Source organism: Salvelinus sp. IW2-2015, linkage group LG14 (genome assembly GCF_002910315.2).
Source record: "Salvelinus sp. IW2-2015 linkage group LG14, ASM291031v2, whole genome shotgun sequence".
Classification (NCBI taxonomy): Eukaryota; Metazoa; Chordata; class Actinopteri; order Salmoniformes; family Salmonidae; genus Salvelinus; species Salvelinus sp. IW2-2015.
Genome location: NC_036854.1, coordinates 4,849,447 through 4,861,728, shown reverse-complemented (window position 1 = coordinate 4,861,728; position 12,282 = coordinate 4,849,447). Strand labels below are relative to the sequence as shown.

Genomic DNA, 12,282 nt, shown 5'->3' with positions numbered 1-12,282 from the left:
GCTAGGAAACACTGTCACCACCGATAAATCGACTATAATTGAGAATTTCAATAAGCATTTTTCTACGGCTGGCCATGCTTTCACCTGGCTACCCCTACCCCGATCAACAGCCCTCCACCCCCCCACAGCAACTCTCCCAAGCCTCCCCCACTTCTCCTTCACCCAAATCCAGATAGCTGATGTTCTGCAAGTGTTGCAAAATCTGGACCCCTACAAATCAGCCGGGCTAGACAATCTGAACCCTCTCTTTCTAAAATKATTTGCCGAAATTGTTGCAACTATTATTACTAGCTTGTTCAACCTCTCTTTCGTATCGTATGAGATTCCCATAGATTGGAAAGCTGCCGTAGTCACCCCCCTTTTCAAAGGGGGAGACACTCTCGACCCAAACTGCTACAGACCTATATCTATTCTACCCTGCCTTTCTAAGGTCTTCRAACGCCAAGTTAACAAATTACCGACCATTTCAAATCCCACCGTACCTTCTCTGCTATGACATCTGGTTTCAGAGCTGGTCATGGGTGCACCTCAGCCACGCTCAAGGTACTAAACGATATCATAACCATCATCGATAAGAGACATTACTGTGCAGCCGTATTCATCGACCTGGCTAAGGCTTTCGACTCTGTCAATCAGAACATTCTTATTGGCAGACTCAACAGCCTTGGTTTCTCAAATGATTGCCTCGCCTGGTTCACCAACTACTTCTCTGATAGAGTTCAGTGTGTCAAATCGGAGGGCCTGTTGTCCGGACCTCTGGCAGCCTCTATGGGGGTGACACAGGGTTCTCGGGCCGACTCTCTTCTCTGTATACATCAATGATGTTGCTCTTGCTGCTGGTGATTCTTTGATCCACCTCTGCGCAGACGACACCATTCTGTATACCTCTGGCCCTTCTTTGGACACTCTGTTAACTAACCTTCAATGTCATACAACTCTCCTTCCGTGGCCTCCAACTGCTCTTAAATGCAAGTAAAACTAAATGCATGCTCATCAACTGATCGCTGCCCGCACCTGCCYTCCCGTCCAGCATCACTACTCTGGACGGTTCTGACTTAGAATATGTGGACAACTATAAATACCTAGGTGTCTGGTTAGACTGTAAACTCTCTGTCCAGACTCACATTAAACATCTCCAATCCAAAATTAAATCTAGAATCGGCTTCCTAATTCGCAGCAAAGGATCCTTCACTCATGCTGCCAAACATACCCTCGTAAAACTGACTATCCTACCAATCCTCGACTTCGGCGATGTAATTTACAAAATAGCCTCCAACACTCTACTCAACAAATTGGATGCAGTCTATCACAGTGCCATCCGTTTTGTCACCAAAGCCCCATATACTACCCACCACTGCGACCTGTATGCTCTTGTTGGCTGGCCCTCGCTTCATATTCGACGCCAAACCCACTGGCTCCAGGTCATCTACAAGTCTCTGCTAGGTAAAGCCCCGCCTTATCTCAGCTCACTGGTCACCATAGTAGCACCCACCCGTAGCACACGCTCCAATAGGTATATCTCACTGGTCACCCCCAAAGCCAATTCTTCCTTTGGCCGCCTTTCCTTCCAGTTCTCTGCTGCAAATGACTGGAACGTTCTGCAAAAATCACTAAAGCTGGAGACTCTTACCTCCCTCACTAGCACCAGCTGTCAGAGCAGCTCACAGATCACTGCACCTGTACATAGCCCATCTGTAAATAGCCCATCCAATCTACCTCATCCCCATACTGTATTTATTTATTTATCTTAGTCCTTTGCACCCAAGTATCTCTACTTGCACATCTACCAATTTTTTGTTATTGCTATGTTGTAATTACTTCGCCATCATGGCCTATTTATTGCCTTACCTCCCTTATCCTACCTTATTTGCACATGCTGTAAATAGACTTGTCTACTGTATTATTGATTGTATGTTTGTTTATTCCATGTGTAACTCTGTGTTGTTGTATGTGTCGATCTGCTTTGCTTTATCTTGGCCAGGTCGCAGTTGCAAATGAGAACTTGTTCTCAACTAGGCTACCTGGTTAAATAAAGGTGAAATAAATAAATAAATAAATACAAATAATAATGAAAAGGACCCCAAAATAGAGAGGACAGGAGCAGCTTTAGTGTTCCTGAGTKTAAGGTGTCAGTGACAAAAAGAGCAACGGATCATTTATCTGTTTACACAATGGAGTTGTTGGTCATACTATTGGCTGCAGTGTGTGTGGAGGAGGTGAGGCTAGACAGGGTAGTCATCTGCTCTGACTTCTGTGCAGCACTGATTCATTTGTACAGCTTACATTCATTTGTGTCACAGAGCAGACAGGATCTATTGTATGAGGTTTTGCAGTGCTTGTATAGGGTGAAACAGATGGAGATATTTGTGATGTTCCTCTGGGTACCAGCTCATGTGGGAGTAGAGGGGAATGAGGAAGTGGATATTATTGCCAAGCAGGCTCTTAAACATCCTAATGTTGAGATGGAATTGTCCATCAGTAAAACAGAAGCCAAGGGATTAATAAGAACAGTGGTTAAAAATAAGTGGCAAGAGTTGTGGAACAAGGAGAGAAAGGGAAGACACCTGTATAAGATCCAGGAAAAGGTGGGGACAGGGAGGTCCTCAGGCCGAGAGAAAAGGGAGGAAAGTGTAGTCACAAGGCTGAGACTGGGACACAGAAGGCCACTGTCTCTGGTTCACACCCCAGTCCAGTTGGAGGCGGTAATGCACCTTAAAGTTGGTTGCCAACCGCCATATAAAATCCACAGAAGAAGAAGTAGAAGAAGAAATAGTTTACAATTCCCATAATTCATAGAGGCAAAATGGCTGACACCAGAGAAAAGGGACTTCAAGATTACAGAAAAAGATTACTTGAACATAAAGAGATTGATGGACGTTTAAAAGAGTGTAAGTGATGTATTAGCTTGTCTTTGCCAATATTTCAGAATAATACACATAAAAGGGGTTATCTAACTAAAATAACCAACATGACCAGTTAGCTAATCGGTTGTTGGCTAACTCGCTTTGTCATGCAGTAGAGTTGGCCATAGAAATGAATGGTCATGACAACCGGCTAACGCGTTAGCAAAATGCTAGCTACCAAAACAGTTGCAGTTAACCGTATATTGAAGTGTATTCGCTGTGCTTAGCAAGCTATTTAACCTGCTATTTGCCAAGACCGCTAGCTAACAATAGTAGTTAGAATTTAACTTGAACATTAAAACAATAACAAATGATCAGCTAACGTTAGCTAACAGAGCACAGCCCTACCTTCTAGCTAAAGTTAACTAGCTTGCTAACGTTACATAGCTTGATTTCATACTTGTATCCTGTGTTTTCAGTGAGGGAACAGCTCAAGGAACAGACAAAACAATATGAAAAATCTGAAAATGACCTGAAGGCCTTACAAAGTGTTGGTCAGGTAAAATTGTGTATTCACACAACATGATTTATTGATAAGCAATAGTGTGCTAAAATTGTCTCCTTATCATAAAGAATGGATTTTAACTGCAACTTCTTGTAATACTTATGCAGATTGTCGGTGAAGTGCTCAAACAGCTGACAGAGGAGAAATGTAAGTTGTAACATTACAATCGTCCTATGACTCATTATATACCTAGGTCATATAGGTCTGACCCTTYGGCATTACATATTATGTCATGTTCATTCTCTTCCTGTCTTCAGTCATTGTCAAGGCAACCAATGGACCTCGCTATGTTGTTGGCTGCCGCAGACAAGTAAGTCTTGAGCCATGACGTGCCCTTGTATCATCAGCATTTATTTACTTTCAGTGAGTGTAAGTGTCACCTCTCCATGATTGTAATGGAGCTCATCTATCTGTCATTTTCACACAGCTGGATAAATCGCAGCTCAAACCAGGCACAAGAGTGGCCCTGGACATGACCACCCTCACCATTATGAGGTAGGCACTGTACACGCACGCATGCTCAAAATCCTAACACACACACACACACACACAGCCATTGAGCAACTGTCAATTCAGTCTACTGAAACAAAATGTTCCAAGTAAAAGGTATGTCAGCCTTAAATGTTGCTGGTGATGGCAGTTAACATGTCCCTTCCCCACCTCAGATATCTGCCCAGAGAGGTGGACCCCTTGGTGTACAACATGTCCCATGAAGACCCAGGCAGCATCTCCTACTCAGAGATCGGTGGCTTGGCCGAGCAGATCCGTGAACTGAGAGAGGTACTTCTTGCACATCCTACATTACACTTATCAAATCAAATCAAATCAAATTTTATTAGTCACATACACATGGTTAGCAGATGTTAATGCGAGTGTAGCGAAATGCTTGTGCTTCTAGTTCCGACAATGCAGTAATAACCAACAGTAATCTAACCTAACAATTCCACACTACTACCTTACACACACACACAAGTGTAAAGGGATAAAGAATATGTACATAAAGATATATGAATGAGTGGTGGTACAGAACGGCATGGCAGATGCAGTAGATGGTATAGAGTACGGTATATACGTATGAGATGAGTACTGTAGGGTATGTAAACATAAAGTGGCATAGTTTAAAGTGGCTAGTGGTACATGTATTGCATAAAGATGGCAAGATGCAGTAGATGATATAGAGTACAGTATATACATATGAGATGGGTAATGTAGGGTATGTAAACATTGTATTAAGTGGCATTGCTTAAAGTGGCTAGTGGTACATTTTTACATAATTTCCATCAATTCCCATTTTTAAAGTGGCTGGAGTTGAGTCAGTATGTTGGCAGCGGCCGCTAAATGTTAGTGGTGGCTGTTTAACAGTCTGATGGCCTTGAGATAGAAGCTGTTTTTCAGTCTCTCGGTCCCTGCTTTGATGCACCTGTACTGACCTCGCCTTCTGGATGATAGCGGGGTGAACAGGCAGTGGCTTGGGTGGTTGTTGTCCTTGATGATCTTTATGGCCTTCCTGTGACATCGGGTGGTGTAGGTGTCCTGGAGGGCAGGTAGTTTGCCCCTGGTGATGCGTTCTGCAGACCTCACTACCCTCTGGAGAGCCTTACGGTTGTGGGCGGAGCAGTTGCCGTACCAGGCGGTGATACAGCCCGACAGGATGCTCTCGATTGTGCATCTGTAGAAGTTTGTGAGTGCTTTTGGTGACAAGCCGAATTTCTTCAGCCTCCTGAGGTTGAAGAGGCGCTGCTGCGCCTTCTTCACAACGCTGTCTGTGTGGGTGGACCAATTCAGTTTGTCCGTGATGTGTACACCGAGGAACTTAAAACTTTCCACCTTCTCCACTACTGACCCGTCGATGTGGATAGGGGGGTGACTTATGATATTCTTAGAAAATGGGGGTACATGTTTTTCCTGAGCCAGTCAGGTTTTATATATGACCTTCCCCCTGTGTTCCAGGTGATTGAGCTGCCCCTGACCAACCCTGAGCTATTCCTGAGGGTGGGGATTATCCCTCCAAAGGGCTGCCTGCTCTACGGACCTCCAGGTAAGTCACTATCTAGCAGGATTTCACTCTAGACCGAGGCTGAATCTCAAGTGTTTCCTTGATTTCTCATGTCCTTGATTCCTTCACCTACCTCTCAAAACACATTGGATGAGAATATCTAAGGTCACGCCCCTCGCACCTTCTCCTCCAATGTGTTTTGAGAAGGTCGTCCAGGAATAAAGGGTGCTGCAAATCACAGAAAGACTTTTGAGATTCACCCTGAATAATGCAAATAAGTTACGTCACTGAGGTCCTGAGGGTTTATTCATAGATTTTCTTTATGCATTTATCTTTTGATTAGGCACCGGAAAGACTCTTCTGGCCAGAGCGGTGGCCAGTCAGATGGACTGTAACTTCCTCAAGGTGACTAGTAGGCTACACTTTGTTTAACTCCACTGGCCTTTCTGACTCTCTTCACCATTCTTTGAAAAACTTGGCTGACACTGTGTACCCCTGTGGCAGGTTGTGTCCAGCTCCATTGTGGATAAGTACATTGGAGAGAGCGCCAGGCTCATCAGGGAGATGTTCAACTACGCCAGGGACCACCAACCCTGCATAATCTTTATGGATGAGATAGACGCCATCGGTGAGCATCCTGAGCTGTAGCCTGGCCCCAGATCAGTTTGCACTGCATAGCCAACTGCTATGGTCGTTGTCAACCAGTTGGCTATACAGCACAAACAGTTCTGGGTCCAGGCTAAGCATTCTGAACCCTGATGCCATATCTATTCCTTCTCCCTTTGCTCAGCATTGTGTGCAGTGTCTGGGAACTGGGAATGTGTTGTAATTTAAATACTTGTTTTTCTCTCCAAGGTGGCCGAAGGTTTTCAGAGGGCACGTCAGCTGACAGAGAGATCCAGAGGACTCTGATGGAGGTAAAATGAGCGACCATAACACTTAGATATGTTACATAGAATTGATATTGTTCAACAAACGTTGCTTTCTATGAGAATGATGGTTCAATAAAACATTTATTTGGGGAAAGACCTGGTTCTGTGGCTTGGTCCGTACAGTATATATTGTGGGGATGTTGAAGATAAGACAACTCAATGACGTGTAGCTTGCAGTAAGCTTGACTGGCATTTCAATAAGCGAAGGGTATTACTGTAAGGTGTTTAACATTATTAGGATCCATGGCAGATAATCCTCACTGAATTGGATTTTAACCGTCTTATCTCTGTGTGCACCCAGCTGCTGAACCAAATGGACGGCTTTGACACCCTGCACAGAGTCAAGATGATCATGGCCACCAACCGGCCTGACACCCTGGACCCCGCGCTGCTGCGTCCCGGCAGACTGGACCGAAAGATCCGTAGGTTCTTCCTCATCTCTCTGTCCATCATCACCCAGTCTGCCTCATACTTACTCATCATATTATAATATATGCCATTAAGTAGACTTTTATCCAAAGGGACTTAGTCATGCTTCATACATTTTTCGCATGGGTGCCGCCGGGACGCGAACCCCCAATCCTGACGTTGCACGGGCCATGCTGAACCAACTGAGCCATACAGTACCTTATCCCCTTTGGGACATAGGGTCACAATGATCTCCCTCCACTTCCTTCTTTTTACAAACAGGTAGTAACACATGTAAATCTCTATGGTATGAAAAGAGTGACACGTGATTATTTCTACTGTTCCAACAGACGTTGAGCTACCCAATGAACAGGCCCGTTTGGACATCCTGAAGATCCACTCTGGCCCCATCACCAAACACGGAGAGATAGGTGTGTTGATTTGAACACAGCTGGGACATATTAGGTTTAAGTCATGTTTTAGATTTCTGGTACTGTTTCCTTTTAACAGATGTTGGCTTTTTTTCTTCTCAGATTACGAAGCGATCGTGAAGCTTTCGGATGGCTTCAACGGAGCCGATTTGAGAAACGTCTGCACTGAAGCAGGTAGCTGTCATGACTAACTCGTACATTATCAGTCTAGCTTGACAAAAACTGATTTTTCTTGAATCCAACTGCATTTTGATCTGCTTAAGTCTGGTCTTTTTCTGTCTACCAGGTATGTTTGCGATCCGTACCGATCACGAGTACGTCACTCAAGAGGATTTCATGAAGGCGGTTCGCAAGGTGGCCGATTCGAAGAAGCTTGAATCCAAGCTGGACTATAAGCCCATATAAATTCCTATATCTTTATTTCTATATGTGAACGTGGGGAGGTTTGCTGTTGGGGCGTTCTCACCAGTAAAACCCYGTTTTTTTTCCTTTTTCTCACCAGTTTTTTTGCCAAGTTGTATGATGCAGAAAAGTTTCTTGGGGGAAAAGTGGATTAGGGATCTGTTCTTATCAGAGAACCATTTCTATAGAGTTGCCAAGAAGTGACCTCAGAACAGCTACAGATATGGGACATGCATACATTGTGTCTCTACCCTCTTGTAGTGTTACATTTCTGCCCAGTATTTAGGATTATATTAACGAGACAATAAATACTGTTGCCATTGAAGTGGCGGTATCTGTAAAAGCATACAAAAGGAGTATGCCATATTAAAAACTTTATCATACTGATCACTGTTATGCTGTTTTTTACCTCGATAAAGCTGTGATGCCTGGTTTGGCTTCTTTGCCAATTTCCAAAAAATGTAATTAATCATTTCCGTCCCTACAAACGATCAATGCTCAGGAGAAAAAGAAAAACAACTTAATATATGGTATATTGATAATAAATAAAATACATCTATACATTACACATAAAAACAAATAGTAAGTTTTCCATATCTACATACATTGTTTAGAAACAGTTCAAGGAATAGTTTACACCACAACTATCAACGTGATAAAATAAAATGTATATGCTCACAGCCCTACAACAGTTTGAAGTGTCCAATAGATGACTTTGGCGTAAAACCATATCACATCCATTCTATGATAAACACTGATTCCCATGAAACGGTACTATTATATCTGTATTGGACCAGCACCTATAGTGATAATGCACATCCTGGCCACCATACAGCTACTCTAATGACATTGACCTGCTACATCACAGTTCATTCTTCCTCATCTTCCTCCTCCATAGGGGAATTCTGGAACAGGGCAAACGACTCCAATACGAAAGCTCTGCATATGGGGCAGTGTTGGAAGCGATGGACACAGCCGTCACACACACAGGCGTGCCTGCAGGGTAGCAGAACACGGTTAACAGGTGCATTCTGACACACAACACAGTCTTTGGCTTTTCCCTCCTCTGACCACTCCTCTTCATCTTCCATTCCTGGTGTCTTCTCCTCTTCCTCCCTTCCATGTTCTCTTTCCTGTCGTTCTGGTGGTATCTCTGTGCTAGGGGCGGGGTCAGTCGCCCCTGACAACCCCATGCTCTCAGCTGACATAAAGAGTGACTGGAGGAGGAAACAGACAACAGATACCATTGCATTTATGAGAACGTCAACTGCCAGCATCAGACTTGCTCTTAACAGCCAACAATTTATTCCAATATCTACAATAGCATACCACTAAGAAGAAAGAAATGTATTGGCCTGCATTCTAAGTGGAAAGCTAGTATGGATAATGGAACACAATCAAATATCAGAAGAAAGTAATGACAGGCTACTGTAATCTCACTGAGCCCTTGCCCACTCCATAGAAACATATATTCCTGTTTCAATGGGACTGGATGAATAAATGATGAATAAAGAAACAAAGCTATACCTTTAACTCATACATGTTCCCTTGTGCCGTGAGGAGGTATTGAAACAGGATCCGTGCCGACAGGCTGTATTTGTCATCTGGAAGATGGACTACGGTGACACTGGCGGCCTGAGAGAGAGGAACCATGAGGGATAATGAGTGTCACATCTAGGTCAAGACCCACGCAGAGAAGGTACCGTTAAACTTACTGAGCACACCTACCGGGGTGTTTATTGTTTTCATATATTTTCCTTCATTATGTTCCCCTAACCCTACCACCCCTCTCCTAATTGGAGTAAACTAATGGACAACAACATTTAGGCTTCTACTTCCAGCGTACACATGTTCAAGTGTTACCATAACAGTCATACTCACAATGTTGTATGTGTCCCTGGCTTCAGGCTCAGCCAGTGTGAGGAGAGCCACCAGGGGATAACGTTCCCGTGGCAAATGACCAAAATCAGTGATCCTCAGTTCAGCTGGCATCTCGCTGTAGTGCTCCTCTCTGTCCTCTCCACTGATACTGAGGCTTTGGTTAAGGGGTGAAATGATGAAACTGAACATGATGAAAGACATTAATTAGCCTTGCATGTAATCCATCCAGCCTCAATCTTAGTGTAACATCTAAATATCACAATGATTAAATATCATGATATATCATAATACATCAATGAAACTTGCGATATATCATAAAGGATAAACATAACATGAGAAAATAATATCTTCTAGAACCTGAATATCAAATCGGACCATCACATGTACAAAACATGTACTAATAATACTAAACTAAGGAAGCAACAATGACACAGATTATCAGATTATAGCCCCTGAGAAGGATACTGGAAACTTTGGCAGTGGTGGTACTGGAAGTGCAGGGCTTCCTGGAACTGTTGTGGTGTGCTGAGCCTGCTGGGGCCATGTTGGTGGGTCTGTAGCGCCCCCTGGAGGGCATGGACACCACAACCCCAGTAACAGCTCAGCACACAGGGCTCCAGGCAGCATGGACGCAGGGACACACCCTCTGAAAGGAGGAAGATAATGAATGATTCATTGTTGATTGAATGATTAAGGCCCGATGGGGTGTGGTATATGGCCAATATACCACGSCTAAGGGATGTTCTTAAGAGTGACGCATCACAGAGTGTCTGGATACAGCCCTTAGCCATGGTATATTGGTCATATACTACAAACTCCCGAGGTGCCTTATTGCTATTATAAACTGGTTACCAACTAAATTAGATCAGTAAAAGTATATGTTTTGTCATACCTGTGATATATGGTCTGTTATACCACAGCTGTCAGCCAATCAGCATTCAGGGTTCAAACCACCCCGTTTATAATTGAGCAATAAGGCCCGAGGGGGTGTGGTATATGGCCAATATACCACGGCTAAGGGATGTTCTTAAGTGCAACGCAATGCCATTATAAATTGGGTGGTTCGAGCCCTGAATGCTGATTGGCTGACAGCCGTGGTATATCAGACCGTATAGTAGCCTAGTGGTTAGAGCGTTGGACTAGTAACCGAAAGGTTGCAAGTTTGAGTCCCCGAGCTGACAAGGTACAATCTGTCGTTCTGCCCTTGAACAGGGAGTTAACCCACTGTTCCTAGGCCGTCATTGAAAATAAGAATTTGTTCTTAACTGACTTGCCTAGTTAAATAAAGTTTAAATAAAAAATAATAGCAGTAAGGCTCCTCAGAGGTTTGTGATATATGGCCAATATACCATGGCTAAGGGCTGTGTCCTAGCACTCCCCGTTGCGTTGTGCCTAAGARCAGCCCTTAGCCGTGGTATATTGACCATATATCTCAAAACCCTGAGGTGCCTTATTGCTATAATGAACTGGTTACAACCATAAATAGTACAGTACACAAGTATTTTTGTTTCATCCAATCAGCATCCAGGACCCAAACTACCCAGTTTATAATATGCAATAAAATCTACATTTATATATAATTGATGGCGGCACACCTATAACATAGTATGGGGCATAGACCTAATATAACACTATACTATATGGGCCCGTTTCCCCGGAATGTCCAGTGAAATAGCTTTTTGGACCTGGAGGGTTAATCTGGGTCCAGGAATCTGGCCCTATGTGTTGTGTGTTGCATTATAACTGTCCTTGTATGCTCTCTTACCAGTCACAGAGGCCACCCCAGAGGTCCCCATCTCCAGGGCAAAGGGGTTGGTCACCTGAACCATCCTCTTCTCTGGGACAGGCAAGACTGACTCAGTCTCATCAGAGCTACGAAGAATCACTGGGACATCGAAACCAAACCTATGGGGGACGAGGTGGAACAGCACAGAACATTTGAATGGAGATATTCCATTATGTTGTGTGTATAAGAGATCAGACGAGATTTTCGAAGTCGCCTACATAACAACTTGACAAATTGATATTGCACGCACACCATTTTTTTAAATAAAAGTTTATATCATCCCATTTTTGGGGATGATATATAAAAAATGAATGCTCTCTAATAGCCAACCTTATGAAAAGTATGGCAATTTGTGTAGAACATTATAAATTAATTACAAAATTCTGCCAACCACTTTAATGTTATAATAAAACAAGTAGACAACAGTGCAGAAAAGTGAACATTACAGTTCACTTCAGAGGCAATGTCACTATGTTCCAGTTTCCGGAGTCCCATGTTTATCCAACGCCACAATGTTTCATTTTCTCGCGTGCCGAACATTGCGTCACTGTATTTTTGTCACGTGAGGTGTCAATGTAGCAATAATGGTGTGCTGTCAAACGATCAACGCCTTTTGCCATCTTTATTACAGCGAAAGAGAGGAGGAATTGGACTTTACTGAACAGAATATAAACATGACTGACTTCTAAATTTCGGCACAGATACGACAGATAGCTAGCAACGTTATGTGTAGGCTAAAATAAGCCCTTCATTTAATAACCATAGCCTAATGTTGTTGTCAAGGCAATTTGATAAACCTACCAGCCGAGGACCATGGCGGCGGTAACAACGAAACATAAGGATATGACACTAATGTAAAATAAAGGAGAATATTCATACAACATAACTAGAAACACGGCTGCCATTTTTAATCTGGCTAACGATAAATAAACCGATTTATGATCAAACCCGTGGATAAAAAATACATTCGTATCCTCCATAGCAGGCACTTCCGTCACTACGGTGTCCTGTGCACATACCCTCATGCGCATTTTTTCG

General features: G+C 43.4%; 2 protein-coding genes across 2 annotated transcripts; one reads left to right on the top strand and one right to left on the bottom strand.

Moving 5' to 3' along the window:
• The first annotated feature begins 2,778 nt into the window (after nt 1-2,778).
• On the top strand, nt 2,779-7,964 carry LOC111972744 (26S proteasome regulatory subunit 10B). The gene is made up of 14 exons (XM_023999809.1): nt 2,779-2,888; nt 3,323-3,402; nt 3,516-3,555; nt 3,666-3,718; nt 3,836-3,903; nt 4,074-4,188; nt 5,359-5,446; nt 5,748-5,809; nt 5,909-6,032; nt 6,260-6,321; nt 6,638-6,758; nt 7,095-7,175; nt 7,278-7,349; nt 7,462-7,964. Exons 1-14 carry the CDS (start codon nt 2,804-2,806, stop codon nt 7,578-7,580), a joined length of 1,170 nt encoding a protein of 389 aa, XP_023855577.1. The 5' UTR covers nt 2,779-2,803; the 3' UTR covers nt 7,581-7,964.
• A 127-nt stretch (nt 7,965-8,091) lies between these two features.
• Nucleotides 8,092-12,275, bottom strand: LOC111972745 (cell growth regulator with RING finger domain protein 1-like). The gene is made up of 6 exons (XM_023999810.2): nt 12,046-12,275; nt 11,224-11,363; nt 9,924-10,104; nt 9,459-9,606; nt 9,105-9,212; nt 8,092-8,794 (listed from the first exon to the last, which is right to left on the bottom strand). The coding sequence occupies exons 1-6, from the start codon at nt 12,273-12,275 to the stop codon at nt 8,447-8,449; spliced, it is 1,155 nt and encodes a 384-aa protein (XP_023855578.2). The 3' UTR covers nt 8,092-8,446.
• Between the last annotated feature and the right edge of the window lie 7 nt (nt 12,276-12,282).